The 21,424-nt window shown below is 37.1% G+C and overlaps 1 protein-coding gene across 1 annotated transcript in view; it reads left to right on the forward strand.

Moving 5' to 3' along the window:
• Positions 1-21,424, forward strand: part of AGMO (alkylglycerol monooxygenase) — a 198,427-nt gene that overhangs the window by 75,916 nt on the left and 101,087 nt on the right. Inside the window, 2 exon segments of the mRNA XM_050890926.1 lie at positions 5,341-5,444; positions 12,045-12,140. Of these exon segments, the coding sequence (XP_050746883.1) occupies positions 5,341-5,444; positions 12,045-12,140 (200 nt within the window).

The raw sequence follows: 21,424 nt of genomic DNA on the forward strand, positions 1-21,424 counted from the left end.
ATCTGTGTAGGTAGATTTCTGTTTTTATGTGAGGTGGAATGGCTTCTAGGGTGACTTCCCAATTTTAATAAAGGCATCCATTCTGGATCCCAAAATACAGTTTTTTAGCCAACTTTTATTAAAAAAATCTGGTAATTGTCCCTCCCAGTAACAAAACTTAAGTGGTGCTCTGTCTCAGTGGTTCTTCATCCAATTAAGTGTAGAATCCAGCAGGGAATGAGACTCTTTGAAAAAGCTCTGCATGACAAGAGATTTATTCAAACATTTCGGAAGCATCAACAGAACAGATCAATTAGAACAAGGTAGGAAGGTAGTAAGTAATTAAACAGTTGTTTTGTGAATAAGAAAAGCTAATAGTTTAGTGGAGAAATTATTTAAATAGTATGTATTCTTCTCTGTTTTATCTTTTTGGGGAGGGTTGAAATGCAGAGAAAAGGAATGACTGGGACTTACCTTCCGGGCCATTTTTCTTTCCTCAGTCATCCTGGGGTTTTTACTAATTCTGACCGGAGAGAAGTAGACCCATGAGGTGATCCCTTTTCTATTGCTTGTAGGCGAACGCAGCACAAAGTACCTGCCTCTGAAGCGCTGCAGGTTACAGCTGCTCTAGGAAGCTGCAGTTTCCACGCTGGGGTCAGCAGGGACCACGCCGTGGGCAAGGGGTTTCTTGCCGCATGCTTGGCTTTGCGGAGTTCATCGTAATGTGGTAATGTGTGGCACAGTAAATGTAATTTTGCTATCTTCTAAGTTTCTAGGTAGGTAAATTGTAGTTCAGTTCCTCACTGAATACTGAAGGTACCTAATCTTGTAAGAGATGGCAAGCATAGTCAAACTGAAGGTTTTGTTTAAACTTAAGTAGATGCTGAGGGGAAACTTTCACCTGTTCTCCTAGCTACAGTCAGCATTGACTGAAAGAGAATGGAAACTTTACATGACTCACCATATGGACGTATTTCTAAATAATCTTTTTCACTAAAGATTCATCAAGTCTTCACCATTTCACTGATTTTGAGGATTGTGTAAAATGGTGGTTTTCATTGACATCACTCCTTGAGATGACTACAGGGGGTTTTGGCATATATATTATCTCCTGTTGTTAATCAAAATGTGTTGGGCTGTGGAAATCACTGAAAGCTACGGAAATTAACAACAAAACCTCATTTTGAACTCTCTGTATTATGTATTCTTAAAGAGAAATCTTATGTGCACGATGACCAGTTTCTACTACCACAAAATAAATACTTCACAAGTAGTGAAATATGGCCCAGGCATTGGATCTATCTTTGGGTCTCACAGAAAGGGATTTGATTAGTGCCAAAAAAATGAATTTGAAATAGAAAACAATTAAGTAGAATCATTGGTTGCTATACCAATATGGTTGTAATTGTGCATGAAACATTACCTTTTATGTATTAATTAGGAGGAGGAGGGAGGGAAGAAGTGGAAAAGAAGGATAACATCACTAATCTTTCTTCCTTTTGGAAAACCCAGAAAAGAAGATAAAGTGGGACTGCTGCAAAAAGCCTGGCTCTAGCTTTCATTGGTGCTGCAAGGCTACTATTAAGTTCCCCCAAAGCCTCCTCCAGGCCACTTCCCTCAGCCTCTCATTTTCTTTCTTCTATCAGTAGAATTCATATATTGAACTAATGCTAAAAAAGACAAATCTTCATTTTCCTTTAGCATTAGTATTAAGATACAAATATCTCAACCGCTTGGAGCCCACTGATTTTAGCAACTGCAGGTCTGACTGAGATAACTTCATGGAGACTTAAAGAGCTAGAGTGAAAATTGAGGGCCAGATGATAACCTGTCCATCATCCAGCAATTCCTGTGTAGCACCAATTTTCTTTCCTTCTTCACGTATCTACATGGCATCATTCATTCTCTTTTGGGATTACATGCTGATTCTTTTACAGTTTATATTAGGTGATGGAAGAAAATATTCATTGATTCTGTACAATGGTAGTAATAACAATGTATTAAACAATAATTAACTCCAGTAGCAAGATGTAGTTGTTCTTTTCTTTCCCAGATGAGAGTAGCTCATCAGGTCTCCACCCATTAACAGGAACCTGGGGAAAGCCACACTAGGAAAGGAGGCCCTTGCTGTGCTAGTTTATAATCTGTATAACTTACCTCACAACTACATGAAAAGGAAATGCCACCTTTATCTTCTGTTAGAGATAGTTCTTCATAATAGCAGAAGATGCAGAAGGTTTCCAAGACTCAACTGGATGTCGTACTCAGGAACTTAAAGCTGGTTCGGCTGTGAGCAGGAGGTTGGACTGGAGACCTCCTGTGGTTCTCTCCAGCCTGAATTTTCCTATGATTCTATGATGTTCACTCTCCTGAATAAAAAAAAAAAAGGGGTTTTGTGCATATGTGTATTGCAGTTACGTATTTTTTTAATGGTATTTACCAATCACATTTGACTTAGGAAACATCAAAAATTCCATTAGAGCATTGTCTGGGTGTCTTCTCCAATTCCATCACCTACTTTTTTCCTGTGGCTTCATGGGAGAATTTGACTGGAGAGATCTACAAAATGCAGTAATACTTCCTGTTTTCTACATAGATTTTTTTTTAAAAAAATCTGTGTTGGAATTGGCCATATCTCAGTTTTGCTCTCTTTTTTGGTCATTATATAATAATACATATGAGAAAGTGCATCTGAGAGAGTCTTTTATAATTTCGTTCTCATTCAAATAACTTTTCTCATTTTGCTTCAAGTTATCATCATTATGAATGAAAACGTGAAACCGCAACTGTTCTGTAGACACATACATTTCTGTTACTGTCACAGGTAGTTGGTGAGCACTCAGCTGTATTCCTTGAAGAGTGCTTGGTCTGTTTCTTACATTTGTGAGATGTCTTTTAGGCGTTATGATTGTAATATTTTTAATGTACTAATGGTTACAGACTGAGCTTTGAGGTGATCTATTTCACACTTATTCGTGATGTTATTCTTTTGCTTCAAATAAAAAGTTATTGATGATCAGTTTCTTCAGATAAATTTTTAAGACAAAAATTATTTCTGATCATCAACTCTGCCTATTTAGCCAAGGAATTTAACATATTCTTGCTGACATCAATGGCAGAGACTAGGATTAAGGAGCAGGATTTAATTTGCTTAGCTGTAACAGAAGAAGTCAGAAATAACTTTAGCAGTTAAATTACTTGTGGCAGAATTGTTTGTTTATGTCCCTAATATTCCTGTGGTATATTTTTGAATGATAGATCATTTAAGCTGACTCACACATCTGAAAGATTAACATTTTACCAATATTCAGTTACCTTATTCCATATTCTTGTTAGTGTAAGAGGCAGTTTAACTGAAAAATGAATGCTAATAAAATGCCTTTTTAGTAATTCATTTTGAAAACCATTTGACCTTAACTACAATGAAAGTAGACTGTAAAAATCATCATAGATTCCCTTCCTTGAACTTTTCATAATGCTGAAAAATGACTGAGGGAAAGAAGCAAGATCCAGTTACTGTACCCTGTTTGCACAGCTGTACCTCATTGAGTGGAGGCTTGTGTTACACACAGTTTGTGATAGGAAGTAAATGCTTTTAAAACAACTAAGGAGACAGGTCTTTAACCTCCACCTTTTCAGATGCTTTGTTCACTCATTTAGCTTCTGTCAAGGTCTTGGGAAACATTTCAAATACAAATTATTATTGAGTACTGAAGCTCACCTGAATAATTCATCTCCTAGTGAGCTCATTAGGCAGAGATGCATTAAGATGATGTTGGCTTTTTTTTGAGAGAGAGATCACTAATTCTTGATATAGTGAACACTTGTTCCTTCAGGAACAAATGCGTTTAAAGAAGGAAGAATTCTCAGATTGAGTGTTAAGTGTTTTATGATAGTTAAAATTACAGTTTTAATTCAGTAATTGTAAGGATTTTCAAGGACTTAGAGGACATTAAAAAATGATGTTGTCATGTAAATTACCAAACTGTCAAAATTGATTAGATTTAAAATTCTCAGTTTCTAGCGTACAAGACTGTTATCTCCTGTTACGAGACTATCTAGTCCCCTGAAATGGTGAAGACACCTTGAGATTCATTAAGAGGATTTTTTGACATTAGTTTACATTGCGAGTGCATGTTAATCACCAGACCTAAACTATTTGATGTAAGCTTGGCACCAGATAATTTCAGGAGTTTAAATACACATTATAAGATCATTCTGTGAATGCGATTCTAGTATCTGCCAAAGGCACTTCTCTAATTGCTCTGGTGAAACAAGTCACTGGCAATGGGAGTGTGCAGGTGGCAGACAGCCAGTTAACTTTTAATTTCTGTAATCAGCTGAGGCTTTGTGTATGCTTCATCCCTTGAAATACGTGTGACCTTAAGTTTAGATTTATGCTAAATAGGCTTTATTTGGGCTGCATTAACCACCCACTTTCTCATTTTGCTATAAATAAGGTCATCCTCGTAGCTATACATCTGATGGCCATGAACATTTCTATCTTAACCTCCCACTTAAGACTGTCCAGATATCAATATACAATGCAGAGGGGCCACCCAGATCTGCACTTAATGAGAAAATGCCTTGAAATACAATCAGGATTTTGAACTATTCTTCTTCACTGCAGTGCATTAGAGGTGTCATGCCTTCAGAGGACATGGCTGACACTGGTTTTGCCCTTATTCCAGCAACTTTTTTTGAACTGTAACACAATAGAGCCACTGCTCTCCTTTGGCTGGGTCCAGAGTTCCCAGCAAGCGGCCATTTGTTTTTCCATTTGTCACTAGTGGGCAGGCAATGGCTGTGTTTTGTGGTCTGTGGTATAAGTGGGCTTGAAGATTTACATGTTCCAGAAAACTGTAAGCATAACAGCAGACACCAGTTAAGTTGTTTAAATTTGAAGCGTAAGATTTTTGGAACATTTTGTGTCCCCTTCTAGTCTTGAAATATAACTTCAGTAAACAAATGCAGGCATGAAAACATCCTCAGTCCTTGTCCCTCTGAACCCCAGAACAGAGCTCCTACTGACTCATGTTATCAGGACTCAGCTCAGGCTTTCTGGCTGTTTAACTCTCATCTCGCACATCCTTCTGCTCTTCCAGCAATGATTTGAGTTCCTGCCACAGCCTCGCCTTCCTCAGCATGAAAGTTACACTGACTTGTGTCCCCTTACTGACATTTAACCCAGCCTACCTAAACTCAGCTCTGAGCATTAGGTTTTATCACCTGCTATACTACGGTAAAATAGCAAACTAAGTTGGGGGATTAGTTGCTTTTAGCTTAAGAAAAAAGGCCTTGGGAAACAAATGTTGCTTTGTTCTCTAGTACATACCTCATTAGAAATTATGTGTTTTGCAGAGGTTAATATACTGTGGGCAGCGCACCAAGTACATCATAGTTCTGAAGATTACAACTTATTCACAGCCTTGAGACAATCTGTACTGCAGAAATACACCTCCTGGGTAAGTCGCACAAGACTTGACAAACAAATTAATATCAACAAGATTTAGTAGAAGTGAAAACATAGTGTTTATTTCCCTTCGAAGAAAAACATAAATTTTTTAAGATGTTTGATGCTGAAAGCACAGAAGTTGAAACTGAAGAATCTGAGAATCATAAGCTTTAAAAATACGTTCATTAATGGTTTTACAGCAAACTTAATAATAGGTACAGTAGTTAAGTTTAACAAGGCTAGTTATAACCCTGCATTTATATTTTCATAACTTTTTGGAGAAAAATGGGACAATTTTTTTCATTCGGTTATTCATGCATAAGTACAGGAAAAGATCAGAGTGTAACGTAACTACTCTAGACTATGTCTGTATAACTGAAAGGAGCAGGGAGAGAAATCATTGCTAAAGATTACTTTGGACATGCAAATGTATTTATTTGTCTCTGCTCATTCATGTCATGTGTCAGTACTCCAGTAATAAGGGCAGTATGCCACTACTTTTACCTAGTGTTATTTCAGATATAATTTATTTTAAATGGTGAGCTGTGTACACATGCAATATAAATTGAGTGCTCATTTACAGATTTAAAAATGTATATTTCCAAATACATTCATAAATGTAACATACTATTCAGTGTTTAGTTTTGGGCCCAGGATAACTGCTGATTTCCTCAGTTGGACTCTCATGTTCTCTTTTGACTCTATTTTTTAACTCAGATGGTAGTTTGTTTGTTTGTTTGGTTTTTTTTTTTTTAAAGAATAATAACTTTAAAATTTGAATTTTCAGAATTAGAGTTCAAAAGCAATATTCAATGTATTTTTGTATATATGAAATATATAAATGCTCTTCTCCAATGAGGTATAATACTGGTGGTGGAGGAAACCCACAGTCCTCTGGCAATCTCTACAACTAGCCTATGAGCAAATGACTCAAAGCCAAGAGTGTGTGCTCACACATGCAAATCCAGTGTAACTCCATTAACTTCAGTAAAGTTAGTCTAGATTTATGCTCACATAACTGAGCATAGACTTAGCCTGTTGTTCATAACTGTTTCAAGCCCATGACATTAAATGAGTTAAAGCACTAGGTTCCAAAAAAATTACTAGTTCTGGAAATCGTGAAACAGATACTATTTCTTAGATTTGTTTCTTAAAGTCTTCTATGTAAATTCTTGTTATTTTTTTATTCAGAAAATAATCATCTGATGTTAGTAGGAGTGCTTCAAATTTAAATGACCATACTGAACAATAGCGGAAGGGATGCATCTCTGTCACAACTCTGCTTCCTATGTAAATACTGCCATGTTAAAGATTTAACCTTTGCACATTTACCCATTGGGACCATATGTGCAAATGCTTAACAAAAACAATAATTCAAAAAAGACAAAAAGCCTGTGTGTACATACGGGTGTGTGCATGAGCACTTTGCCTGCCTGCGTGATTTTGAGGATGATACCTCAGAGAGCATGAAATATTCAGGAAGGCCAAGATGTCTGGCTGCCTTAGATTCTGAACACCATCCTCAGGACCACACTGGTATCACTTGACAAATAATATATGTACATTTAAAATTCATTTGCTTTGAGCAAAGGGAAACGAACCTAGGAATCCATAATACTTTTGTGTGCAGTGGTTTTTTCACCAAATATTTGGTATTAGCCAAAACATTTGGTTAATGTAAATATTGTTTTACCTCCCCCCAGAACTTTTGAGAGGTATGCCAGTTTTCTTTCTCCAAAGCCTTACTGTGCATGAACACAATTCTTGCTAATTCTTACAGCACTGCTATTTTTTTGGACTGCTGGACTTGTCCAGAACCCCATCGATGCATCTGCCTCGAAGCTGAAACTCAGTGAAGCCTTTAGTTAGTCTCTGAAAGTGATCTGATGTTGTTGAATGTGTACTGTTGAATGCAGTTTGACATCCAGTTTTGTGGAGGCTGTGAGAAAGTTGTGGTGGATGGTGTGGGATTGTAGGACTGTTCTGCTGCCAGCTCTGTATGTGTTCTAAGTTAAACATTATAAGATAAATAAATCAGCATATTAATCTGTGTGGGTTGTGCTCGAGCTGATTGAAAAGATGTGAAATGAAAGAGAAGAGAAGAGAAAAACATGCTTGAAGTACAATCAGTGATGTGAGATGTACTCCTGAACTTGGAAACAAATGCGTATTGCTTCATGTTGTTTGCACACGCAGTGTTTCTGTTATTCCAGTGGAGGGGCCGTAGAGAAGCAGACCTACTGTTAAGACAGAGATGGTTTTGAAGCCCATTTTGTGGGAAAAAGATATGGAAAAAAAATGCATATTCCTCTTTAAGAAGAAATCAGCAAGCTAATGCTATATAAATTTTTGCTTCTGATGAGACAGTTAAAGTGTAATTGTGAAAGGAGAGAGTTGCCTCTACACCTTGAAAAGCTATGATTTAATTCTTTGAGTACCAGTTCTCAACTTTCCTCCAAGGGCAAGATTTAATTGCAAATATTAGATCCATAATAATTTGATAGCTTTAGACTGTACGTTTAGATAAAGGGTTGAATTACGTCTTGTTAGTTTAAAAGCAGTGGAAACATCTATATATAGATCTGGAAAGGGAATAGGTAACACTGTTCTTTTCAGCACAGAGTCACGAAGTTCACTTGTTATCTACTGAGGAGTCTGCCAGGTCTGGCATCTGTAAGGCATGGGTTTGTTTTTTTTTTTTTTTTATCCTTACCTTTAACTCCTACATAATCCTCACAGAAGTGTAGCCCACATGAACTAGCTGCCCGCAGCTGCCCTGCGGCCCCCGCTGCGCCCCGCAGCCCCTCCGTGGCCTGCGGGCGAGAGCCGGCCGCATCGGCAGGTGGCCCCAGAGACCCAGTGTGGAAACGGAGGGGCTCAGCGCAGGAAACTCAGCCCTCCTGCTAAAACTCAGGAGGTTCAGATTTTTCCCTTTCTGTAGTGGAAGCGTTTATAAGCTTTTACTCACAAAGGAGAGGGAGAAAGGCAGAGCATGCCCACGTCGGAGAGCGTGCAGTGGACACACACCCTTCAAAAGGGGCAATGCCTTAAGTGTGAAGGCACACAGCTGCCGTGCAGCAGTCCCAGATATGAATCCCTCTCCACCCCCTTGCTGAGTGCCTTTGCCACGAGGTTATCAGTTATTGTGGTGCTCTCTCAATCTCTGTTGCTGAATCCACAAGTGGGAAAAGATCTGTGAATGTGATAAACGTTTTTCTGCAGTTTTGACCAGAAATTCCATCCTGGAGCCAGGAAAGCTTTTGCTCTACAGATAGTGAAAGCTGGTACGTTCCCATGAAATGTTTTGATTTGGTGAATTGGCATTTCCAGTGAAAAACTATTTAATGATTTTTTTTAATGATTTTTTTTTTTTTTTTTTCCCCTGACATTGATCTGGTTGTTTCAGTGGAACCTGTCGTGGTTTAACCCCAGCCGGCAGCTAAGCACCACGCAGCTGCTCGCTCACTGCCCCCCCACCCCTGGGATGGGGGAGAGAATCAGGAAAAAGAAAAAACCTCGTGAGTTGAGATAAAGACAGTTTAATAGGACAGAAAGGAATGAAAAACAATGATGATAATAATAATATGACAATAGTAATACTAAAAGAATTAAACTATACAAAGCAAGTGGTGCACAATGCAATTGCTCACCACTCGTTGACCGATGCCCAGTTAGTTCCCGAGCCGCGATCCCCCCTCCCAGCCAGCTCCCCCAGTTTATATACTGGGCATGATGTCACATGGTATGGAATAGCTCTTTGGCCAGTTTGGGTCAGCTGTCCTGGCGGTGTCCCCTCCCAGCTTCTTGTGCCCCTCCAGCCTTCTTGCTGGCTGGGCATGAGAAGCTGAAAAATCCTTGACTTAGTATAAACACTACTTAGCAACAACTAAAAACATCAGTGTGTTATCAACATTATTTTCCTACTAAATCCAAAACACAGCACTATACCAGCTACTAGGAAGAAAATTAACTCTGTCCTAGCCGAAACCAGGACAGAACCACAGACAGGGGAAACCAAATCTTTTGTATGGGAGAGGTTTTCATTCCTCCCTATGGGTTCTACTTCTGTGAATGATCTTTGAAATCCTTTCTGTGCAAAATAAAGCTAACATTGCAAGGAAACATGAGGCAGTTAGGAAAGCATTCTCCTTTGTCAATCTCAAATTTACCTGTAGATTTATACAAAATTTCCCTCATCTCACCACTTAGCAGGGAAATCCTAGTATTCATTGTGAGAAGTAGGTTAGGAAATAAATATAAGGATTCCTTCCCCTCTGAGTCATCTGTAAATACCACCAAATTGTCTCTGATACTTTTAGGGAAAAAGCATATAATTTTTAACCCTGCTTTCAATCCTGCAACCACTTCCATGAATAATCTGAAAACCATCTGGTTTTTGTTGTTTTTTTTTTAAATCAACTTCCTCTCCATTCCTTTTAAAAAAATTCCTGCTCTTACCATGCCATTAGACAGGTACAATCAATAATAGAAAACTGCAGTAGCTTTACTTAAATTTGGCCGTGTGTCCTACTCCTTTGTTGACTTTTTTGTAAGGATAACCTTTGAGAAAAACCATGCCAGCCTTCTGGCTGTTGTGGGACAAATATCTCTCAGTCTCTTTTTTTTTTTTTTCTTTTTTTTTTTTTTGGTAGCTCGCCCACTTTTAATAATTAAACACTAAGGGGGTCCAGGTTGGAGGAAGGAGGAAGAAGGAACTCAGAAAAGAGATTGACTTCATGCCAGTGTTTAGGGCATTTCTTCTAAAGTATGAGAGCCTTGCACTACATTTCTGTTTCAGAGGATGGAGAATTGTGGGTTTGAAAATCGCTCTTCTATTTAGTAGTCTTCTGCACAAGGCAGTCTGATCTGTGTCTTTAATTCTTAAAGAAGTCTCATGCCCACCTCTACTCCAGAATTTCATGCCTAAATGCCACATCCCCCCAATGGCATTTACTAGCTCCCACCTTAGGTAAGAGTTGCTGTGAATTTTTGTGAGTTTACTTAGACTGAGTGATTCTTAGGGATTGAATGTGCAAATTTCATGTTCCAAATATATTTTTCTTTCTTTTTTTGTTTTATAAATGTTATGCAAACACTTCAGCCTTTGAGGGTCAGACTGGTTAAAACAAAATAGCTGTTTACATTATTTCCCCCAAGTTCCAGAAGCTCAGCATAATCCTTCTACCACCTTTGAATTCCTTTACTTCTTGGAAAAGAAATTCCACGACATTCAACCAGAAATGCCCCATGTGTAGTTTGTGGGGCAGCTGTGATCCAAGAAGCCTTTGACTGTAGTTTTTGAAGTCACAGCTGTCCCAGCCCTACCAGGTGATACTGCAGTGACTTAAGGGTTTCTTTCTAGTGCTTCAGTCATTGTCAGGTGTTGAAGCCAACCGACTGAGCTGGGATTGCGGGGCCTTAGTCCTCCATTGGCTCGTGACACTGAGATACGGCTGTGGTGACTTTCTTGAGAGCATCAGTCACATCATGGGGATGGAGGTGCAGTTGTTTCGGAGTCCCAGTGTGACATCTTACCTATTGGGTGGGCCTTTTGACAAAAGCTGAGGGAATATCGGCATTAAATGCTATGTGCAAACCTACACTAAAGGAATTCCTGGCTCAGGAGTCCTGTCATGGCTATCAGATTGCTTTCTCTGATGTTCAAAGATTTGATTTTTGTGAGAAGAACAATAGAAATTTGAAAACGAATTTTGCTAATTTTGCTGTGTTTCACAGGGAGCTCTTATCTGCTACCCAGATATTCCCTGAGTGCTAAAGAGATTTAAAGTTTTCAAGATACCTCCACTACTGTTTGGTTTAGAAAAAATCTCTGTATTCTAGGGAAGGATTAACTTCTTAATGCAGCTGGTATAACACAATGTCAGGTAGAAGAAAAAAAAAAAGATAAGCCTTTTTCTGAAGAAAGCAGGCTGACTTGTAACACGTGAAGGTCTTCAAGTCTTACTCTATTGCTCAGCCGGTTAAGCAATTAATTGTGAAATTCCTGGGACTTTACTCTGTATGTAAGATACCAGTGTCTTTCCTAAGTAAGCAGTTTTCTGAAACTGTTTTCGTGCTAACACATCTTTGAAACTCAGCAGTATTTCAGGGCTTCAAGGGAGGTGCCGTGAGGAAGTTAGGGTGAGAATTTATAATTAACTTTGAAAGCCAAGTAAGCTGCCTTGCCCTTATGGTGCTCGCATAGGGAGTTCAGATGGAAAACCTATAGTGTTATAAATTCACACCTTGCTTACTCTGTGATAATTCTCCCCTATAAGTGAACCTTCATGTCAAGGATATGTTGCTGTCTGCTCCATATAGTACACAGAATAAACATCTAATCTCAGGATTTCTGAGTTCTTTTCTTGATTTTTCTACTTGCTCAGTATGACTTTTGGGAAGTCACTTTTGCCTCAGTTTGTCTCATTTGCTATAGCACATCTAGTAGTAACAATAATCAGTATGTATTCTATTTAATGTCTACATTATGGAGGTATTAGAAGAAGAAATTGTCTTGTGCAGTGCTTTGAGCTCCTGAGATAGTACTTTGTTATATCATCACAAGCTTAGAATTATATATCTAACATATATTTTCTTTCTCATTTTTCAGATTTTCAACTTGCCCATGGCTCTTTTCATTCCCCCTTCAGTGTTTGCTGTTCATCTACAGTTTAATCTACTTTACCAGTTTTGGATACATACAGAGGTAAACCAGGTTTTTAAGCCATACCTAAACAGTTAGCCTGGAGCAGTGTCCTGGAAATCCACTAGCAGCTGATTTATTGTGTAAGAAAAATCTTTGTCTGACTTCTTTAAGGAGAAACATCTGTTCATTTTTATTCCTTTTTCTGAATATATATTGCTAAGTTTATAAGAAGCAATGAGGCCAGTTGGTCTCAATTAGATCTAAAAAAAAAAGTAACTGTAAAGAATCAAAACTTTTTGCTATTTTAATACTATATTTTCCTATCTTGCAGCTTATTAAACATTTCTGGCAGATACTGAAACTGATTTCGTTTCTAAGATAAATATTTTAGGGAAAAATATCCAAACCCCAGTGCTTCTTAAAGATCATTTAGTGTTGCAACTGAAGTCAGATATTGTTTTCTTCTTAGTGCAAGTAACTCTCAGATGAAAAATGCCTTTTGATTATCTGATGACTATTTGTTTATGACTGCACCTATTTATTTGTGTTTTGTGAGTGCATAGACCATATCTAGTTTACCTGCATATACAGTTAATAACCCACTGTAATTAATAAGTAGTTTCCCACACTTCTCAGGTAGTTGAACGGCCTTCTGCCTTTTCCCTCACGCTACAGTAGAGGTGTTTAAATGTATCCCATGTTATATGTCAGTAGCATATTTCTCAGTAGCCCCTAGTGGGCTGTGGGCTAATTATCTCTACAACACTTACTCCTTTGATTATTCTGACTATAAAGATGCCTTTTTCCCTTTGTAGTTTCATTATGCGATCTATAGGACAATTCTTTTGGAAGGAAATTTTATTTTCTTTATCTGCTATTTTAGGTGATTGTGTTGCTTAAATTACAGTTTTTTATTTTCCCTTTTCTGTGTGTTTCCTTAAAAAAAAAATTTAAAAAAAAAAGGAAAAAAGCTACTTACAATGACTCAATAGCAAACTTCTGTTGTTGAAATTTCACTTCTGTTGGGCACATTTCTAAAATCATTAATACATGTCTGATGCTCTGCAACACCACGTGAATAGGAAAGGCTTACACTAAAATGTCACAGACATCACCGGAACTGGCATAAACTCAAGCAATACACAATTAAGCTTGTCAAAATGTTTTGAACAATTTTGAACACTTTGAAATTATACCAAATGAATACTCTGAATCACATGGTAGCAAAATTTCTTTGACCATGCCTTAGGTTCCCCAAACTGGTTTTACTGTGTTTTGCCACTAAGAAAAATATAATATGCCTCATCTAGATCTTCTCTGCTGTCTGAAGCCATTTCTTCCTTGGCTGAGAGGTTTCTAACATTCTGCTGCGTAGCAGTAACTCAATGAGTCTCAGCACTGGTGCCACAGTGTGCATCTAAAGTTTCTGAAGTGAATTTCAGAGGCTTATGAATCGCCTACATCCTTCTAAAGCGCTAAATCCTTCATAGGGCTTAAAAGGAATTTCCATAGTGTATGTGCAAAGTGCCAAGTTTAGACACTAGTCTAAACAAGAATGAATTTCAGTCTCAATGAAAAGATAAGCACTCCTTACTATTAAATTATTGTGCCAGTAGAAAAACAATGGATCTTTTGTACTGATCCAATTGATCCAATCATAGATCTTTGTTTATAAGGGAAGTTATTCTTAATGTTGATATTGTTGATTTTGTAGCGCAGCTGAAATCAGCTGAAATATGTTGAATTCATGCTTTAAGGTCAAAAATTATGTCAAAATAGAAAGAGTTACACCATGTATTAGCAGATTTCCTGCTCTCAAGGGTAAGGGCATGACAGAAAAGAGAAGGGAGAGGAAGGGAGATAGTAGCAGCTATTGCAGCCACACAGGTTTTTATTAGCCAATATTTCTGGTGAAATTAACATGATGCTTCACCATTATACTGGGTTTTTTTGCAACAACTATTACAAATTAACTGTTTAAAGCTGTGGCATCTCTAATTTTTTTTGTTACAGTCCATTTCCTGAATTTTAAAGGTTCTAATTATCTTACACAGATTACAGTAAAATGAAAATCCTTTCTGTAAGGCTCAGTTTCCAGCAGTTTCCCAACATATGAGGTTTTTTTGGGGGCTGCAGGCCTGAGGTTATATAGAAAACAGCATCCTGTCTCAGTGACAGCTGAGAGCCCTTGCTCTGAGAGCTGAGAGCCCTTGCTCTGAGAGCTGAGAAGATTCATCATCCCCCAGCAGCTCTGGTGTCCTCTGGGAGCCTGTGGTGGGGGCTGTTACAGGGTGGCAGTACATGTCATTAGGGGTCTGGTGGAGATACGCTTCATTATTTCTATTCTGCCAGTGCAAGAAGTAATAGTTTGCTTCTAAAATGCAGGAGCATTTGATAAGAAATGTTAAGTTTGTCCTCAGATTTCTATTGCTTTTAATCAGTATCAATGTTTCCTGAGACAAGATTTGGCCCCATATTGACTAGTCACGTATGTTTGAAATTGTAACTTCACAACTTTTGATTACACATCTTTCTCCTTCAGAAAAAGAAAATTCAGTAAGATGCAGGAAAAAAATCCCTTTTCTTTAATAGGTGATTTTTTTTTTTTTCCATAGCACTGAAAAGCTTAATAAAGGGTATGCACAATTCATTGTTTTATAAAAGAAAAAATATGTGATATTTAAGTAATAGGAAAGAACGAAAGTATATGAAAGTTTCTGAGGGAAGATGTTTTGTTTGGGGAGTAGTTTAAATTTAATTCAGTAATTACAGGAGAATGATCAAGCTGTGCTGAAACTTTCTATGCCATGTTTCAGCCTAGAGCAAAAGTTTATAGCCAAAGTATGATCCCTGATATTTTCCTATACTTTAATTTTGAATGTGTCTGGTGTTGTTTCAAACAATGCTAAGAGAAGTTTCCTGTGTTATAACTTTGACCTTATTTGTTACGTCATTTTTTGTCCAGCTTTCCTACCAGCAGATCAGACATGGTCTATTTTATTTTAACTCAAGTGGCTCGTATATTCCTGTGCAGACAGTATACCAAATCATAAAGATCAAAAGTACCCACTCGTTCTATCTCAGTTAGACTTCTTTATTTCCTGCGTACTTGGTATGCATTAGCTTTTGGCCTTTTATATAAAATAGTACAGCATTTTAAACAGCATAAATCTTATATAAAGATTATACTATACCATTCTTTTGGTGCTAGAGATCTTTTATTATTACTAAAATCAAAATGGGCTATTGATACAGGAAAGGCATTGCTGTAATTAATAGAGAAAGGTTGGGTATGCTAGAGTGAAAACGTGACTTTGTGACTTAAGTTATGCATTTACGTTTAACTACATTCTCCCATTACAAGAATTTTTGCTGTCTGAAGTCCACTTTTTTTTCACTGCTTCTGTGCATTATTGCACTGTGTACATGGCAATCTGAAATGATATCAGAAGTTTTCCAAAGATTTTTTAAAAATCTCTGAGTAGCACCAAGGTGTTAAAATAAATTCATAATAGTTTATTTAAATTAAAAATAAGAATAAAAAAAAAACAAACCAAACAACCAATCCAGAAACAACTGAAGAAAACACTTTTCTGTAATGGTGCATAAAGATAGGATCTTAATACATCAAGAGAAAACAATTTTTGGTCCTATCCAATACTATTTAGGTCAATGGAATGAGTCAGTAGATCTGCTCTTAAATGGTCTGGGAGAAATGTTTCTATGACTAGACCATTCTCATCTAGATCATAAGGGGAGTAAAAAAAAAAAGTACTTTGGTCAAAGAGCACTAAAAATCTAATTTTTCAAAAGCCACAAAATGTTTCAGGACTGTTACTGACAGACAGAAATACTCCATTTCAGTTTATTTTTACAGGTGATTCGGAAGGTCTATGGCTCATATTAAACTATATCCTTCCGTTATGCATTTATTACAACCAATAAGTTAGGTGTGTTTATAACCTGATAGACACCTGTGAAAAACAGAAATTAGTTTCTGTTGGTTTAGCTGTAATTTTTATGAGATGTCAAATTGTATTTGGAAAGTATCAACTGAATCAATCCCTGTTGGTAGTAATTGCAGCAGCAGATTATTCCTTGCCTGTTTGATCTTTGACATGCATTAGTTTCTGTTTCATTTTCTAATTTAAGGAAAGACTGTAATCTGCCCGTTACCATACTCGCAGAAGTCAGGTCTCTTAAAGCATCTCTTTTTCCCTTGTTTAAGTCTTTCTACCTCATCAAACTCTAGGAGCAGAAAAAGGTGAGCCACTACTATTAACCAGGAATAACATGGGTGAAAATAGGCGAGGAATGGGAAAAATTTTGGCAACACCTTATGCAGGCTGGAAAAAGAGACGTGAAATTGCTACAGATATAGGCCAAAATACATTTGTTTTTGTCAGAAAACACCAATTCGGTAAAACTGACACTTGCTGTGGAAGTATATTGTATTTATCAAAAAATATTTTGTACTTATGTACAAATATTGTGTACAAAATATTATGCACTTGTGTACTGGTCTAAGTTTCTGTCTGTGACTTTCTTTAGCTTTGACTTCTTCTCAGTTTTCTTTAATGAAAAACTTTGAAAGAGAGAGAAATTGAGGAGGCTTCACGCTTTCATGAAAAGGAATTCTGTTCCTGGCAGGAAGCCACGCACAGCCCAACTGGGCTCCCTGAGTACAGGTGAGCTGTTGTGGCCCAATCCTGAAGTCCTTATATCAATCAGCTCTTACCTAGGAAGATGGCCAGATTCAGAAAAAATCTTCTGTTTTGTTTTGGATTTTTTTTCCAAATATGACCAGAGGGTCAATAAGGAAATTAAATGAGCAGATTGAAGAACCAAGTAAAATGAAATAAAATACATAAAAATGTACATATTTCTTTTAAGCAGCAGTATACCTGTGATTACTGTATCAATAGCAAAAGCTATTCTTGAAACTGTAGAGGACACGTGTCTTTTTAAGCAGAAGCTATTTGAGACGAAAGTCTATTGGATGGCGGTTAAAAGAATCATAAAATCTTTAGGACAATGCGATAAATAAGTGACAGCATGAGACAATAGATAAAATATTCAGTTATTAATTCCCAGCCTCAACAATTGAGATTAGTCCTCTATTTCTTTGCAAATTTCATTTTTCCATTTTCTTGGACCTACCTTTTCCACGTTGTGTGCTGTAGTCTCATTTAAATAAACAAGAAAGGAATGCAGGAGTAAACAAGTGTAACAAAGTTTATTCAAAGTACTTTCAGTAGTTTATTAATTTAGAAGGAATTTAGTAATCCATTTCCTAAAACTGAAAGGTAAATTTGATCAAGAAATGAGACTTTGAATTTTAAAAGCATTTTAACAAAACTTATTTGAGTATGATGCTTTTGAGTGTTTGCAGTGGGAAGAAGACAGTTTTGGTTTTGTGGCTGTTTCCTGGAGTTGGAGAAAGATTTTTGGTAATGAGCTAAAATCTTCAATAGTTTGCAAACGAAAAATGGAGATGCTCTACTGGTAAAAAAATCTTGAGGCCTTGTTTACAAAGGCATATATTTATGCTTAATTTAATGTACTGTGAATAGTTCCTATAAGGTCGGTAAGTAATGAGTCAAATTTAATGTGTGGAAGTTTTTGCAAAATGGTGGTGTATAAGTAATATTGAATGGTTCACAGTGGAAGCAGAGTATGGTGGACTGATCTGATTTCCTGGCCGAGATGAGAAATGTGGTTTGTTGGTTGGGTTTTTTTGTTTTTTTTTTGTTTTTGTTTTTTTAAAGAGCATCACTAGTAAAGGATAAAATCAGTAATAATCCAATGTATTGAGTATAATTATGAAATTGCAGTCTCTCTTGAATTTGATGCTGGAAACTAATTTTGAATTCAAATAGAATATACCAACAAAACCTTTCATTTTCTGTATTCTAATACATTGGTTCATTTAATGAAAGAACAAACTTATTTTCTTTAATTCAGCCACTATAGCCAAAAATAGACATGGGTCTGTCTGATGTACCCTTTCAAATTAAAAACACACACATCTGTCCTAGTCAGGTTACAAGGGATCAAAAACTTACCATTCACGAGACTTTTGCTAAAAGTCATCAAAAAGATGAATGTAATTAGAGGTGATTACAGCCATTCTCCTAGTCTGATGTTCAAGATTGTGTCTGACAACTCTCAGTAACACAGATGATTTAAGTGGAATTCCTAGAAATAGGTCACATTGTCCGACAGCCTACTGGCTTTTAGAAGCTGGATTTTCTCACTGTTACAAAGATCCAAGAAATTATTCTAAAACCAATGGGGAATGACCTAATCGTAATCGCTGATTTGCATAAAGAACAAAATGTTGGTTTACAAAAGAAAGTTCTGGTCCCATTCCTGATAGCTGATGCTTTTATCATTCAGAAATTCATTGTTCACCTGCAGCAAACTCTCAGATCAAGCATTTACTGTGGAGAGAAGGAGAACAAGTAAACCAATAAATACCAAGGAGATAAAAATACTTTCTTTAATACAGACAATGCCTTTGTAGGTCCAGATAGTGTGTATATATATACACAATATAGACAATAAAACTCAAACATGATTCCAAGTGAGAAAGAGATCTTACTTCTTCTATCCAGCCTGTTTGCCAAAATGGCTTATTAGATTTTCTGACCAACATGCAGGATGAAAGTCTTGTCATCATTGCACTTGCCAGAGCGCGGAGAAGAGCAAAGCTAACAACACTATCACTAAGCGGAAATACTAGCAATAACTGCAAAATGTGTTCCACTTTTCCATGTTTCACTCCCCCCACGAGGGGAGAAAAGTATTATCTTTCTAGATATATAAAGCATATAGCTCTGCTTTTTGTTTTAAATGAAAAGAATAAGAAAAGAGAGAGAAAATAAAACATTCATAAGAGAGCACACTGTTCCTGTCCTGCTAAGTGTAGGCTGCACTTGCACACAGTTTAATCAGGAAAAACGTCGTGGGATGAGGTTTGGAGTTCCTTGGCAGCTGGAACGTCAGTGATGATTAGGAGTGCTGACTTTACACCTTAGTAGCCCCAGGATGAGCCTCCTATTTTAAACCTAAGTGCTCCTTGGCACTTTTAGGTATCTGAGTCTACCCAGAAGTGCCTTGACATGGTGAGTTAAGTATTTTATTCTTATCTAGCTTCTCTTTCAACTGAACTGCAGAATAGAGAAGGACTTAAAAAATGTGTAAAAGTCATTTAAATGAACTTAGTAGTGCTCTGCACCCAGTAGCTCTGAGTTCAACATGCAGCACGGGAGCCATGATCTTTTTCATTCAAAAAGCGGCTGCTCCACAATAATCGGCTTGTATTGGTGATTTGCATTTGATGGGCAACAATCCAGGCAGAGGAATCCTTCCCTTTCCCTGTTGAAGCTGGGTCACTGGTGAGGCCAGAAATGAAAAGTTTATGGGACAAGAACATAAGCAGGAACTTCACTTTTCATCCTAATAATTAAGTCCTTGCGTTTGAGTGTTGGCTTCTGGTCCTTGCACCAAAGACTCTTCTTGCAAGAGACAGCTGTGAATTGTTTACTTCTGGAGCAGTGGGCCTGACTATTGCTAATCTGCCTGCAGAAACCCTAAAACTAAAAATCATACTTCAAGAGTTTTATTTAGGCCACCTGTGTCTGTTATGTCTCTGGAGAATTATCAAGATAAAAGTGAAATGAGTTACTTGGAGATGCAACACATTTCAGTACATTCTGCATCTGCAAAACAATCTAAACAACTCATTTACCAAATGAAGTTATTATATTAATGAAAGGATACCACATTAAGGTGGAGATAAGTTAGAGATACTGCTCTCTGTCAAAAAAAAAAAAATCTAATTTTCCATCTTAACATATTACATGTAATACTCTTGAGTTTTTCTCATAGCTTGTACTCATTGAGAATCTGTTTAAATTAGTTATGGCTTCAAAGCCAACAGAAAATTTGAAATACCCTTGTTTCTTAAAAACACAAAGTGTAGGCTGCTAACTGTATTTTGATCTATTTAAAGAAGAAGGTGAAGAGCTACACTTGGCTATATTTTAGTTTATTTCGGGACTGGCATACTGATTTATTACTTTCTGTTTTTTTCCCCACAGTTGCCAGCATGTATTTGTCAAGTTGCTGAAAAATACTGAAATTGTATAGCAATTTTTCTCCTGGAGTTTGTTTAAAATGCTTAACTTGATATATGACTGAAAGAGTGACTTTCTCCATGCTCTGCTATTTGTAATGCTGCAATTAAAACAACCAGTTAGTGTAGGTTTTCTCTCATTTTTAGTGGACAAATTGATTGAAACTTCCTATATGTGCTCATCTTTCCCACAAGGCTTAATTGGACCTTTAAAGAAAAAAAAAAAAGTTGTTGTGTCCACTTATTGAAAGTGTTAACTGAAATATTCATGCAAGATGCCAATTTGATTCAAACCTTACCTCCTGGTTGAGGCGTAAAACAACAAAAAGTGACAACAGCCTGCCTTCAAGGTAATTTATTATAAACACATTTCTTAAGTCTATGTGTTTATTATATAAATGTGCCCTAAACCAGACTATCCATTAAAACTAGGCTTTCACCTCCCATTCCTACAATCCAGATTTATCAGAAATTCACCCCCTATGAAACTCTTTATGATCCCAACAGGCCTGATTCCTCTCACTTGTTTTATTTCTAAACTATAAATATTGTTTTTTCGCTCCTCAGTGTGGAAATTCGGCTACATCCATTTTACATGCTTACTGGAGTAGAAAACTGCCTAATCAGATAGGAAAACACTTGGCGGTGTATAAATCAGGGTTTGCCGAGGATTTCAAAGTGTGAAACTGGCAGATGATCACATATCCTAGGAGTTCTGCCTTTCCCCAGCTTCCCTGTAGAGATTTCACATGGCAAATCTGATCACCAGGGCCATCTGTATAAATACATGGGTGTGTTGTCCTGAATTAACACAGCAGCTCTACTGGGGAAAGTAATTAACGTCTTATTTTTAAATTTCCCCACCAGACTCTCTGAAATATAGATTTATATACCAGGAATAAAAATCTTATCTTGATTTTGATGAGGAAATCAATAGTAATATGTGTTTTACTACCAACTAGTCCAACAGAAACCCCAAAGTTAAGTTCAGAGTGTTCCTTAGTGATGCTCCAGGGATGAATTTACCCTCTCCTGTCCTGCAGATCAGTAACACTATGATATTGAAAGTAATGCTGTGCTACAAACAGCTTTTCTTATACTCAAAGGAAAAAAAACAACCCAGAACTTTTTACACACGAATGGTTTTACTGTAACATTGCCTGTTCTACTCAGTCGACATTCCTTCCTAACGTTCATGTTGAAA

The sequence above is a fragment of the Gymnogyps californianus genome, chromosome 2 (assembly GCF_018139145.2).
Source record: "Gymnogyps californianus isolate 813 chromosome 2, ASM1813914v2, whole genome shotgun sequence".
Taxonomy (NCBI): domain Eukaryota; kingdom Metazoa; phylum Chordata; class Aves; order Accipitriformes; family Cathartidae; genus Gymnogyps; species Gymnogyps californianus.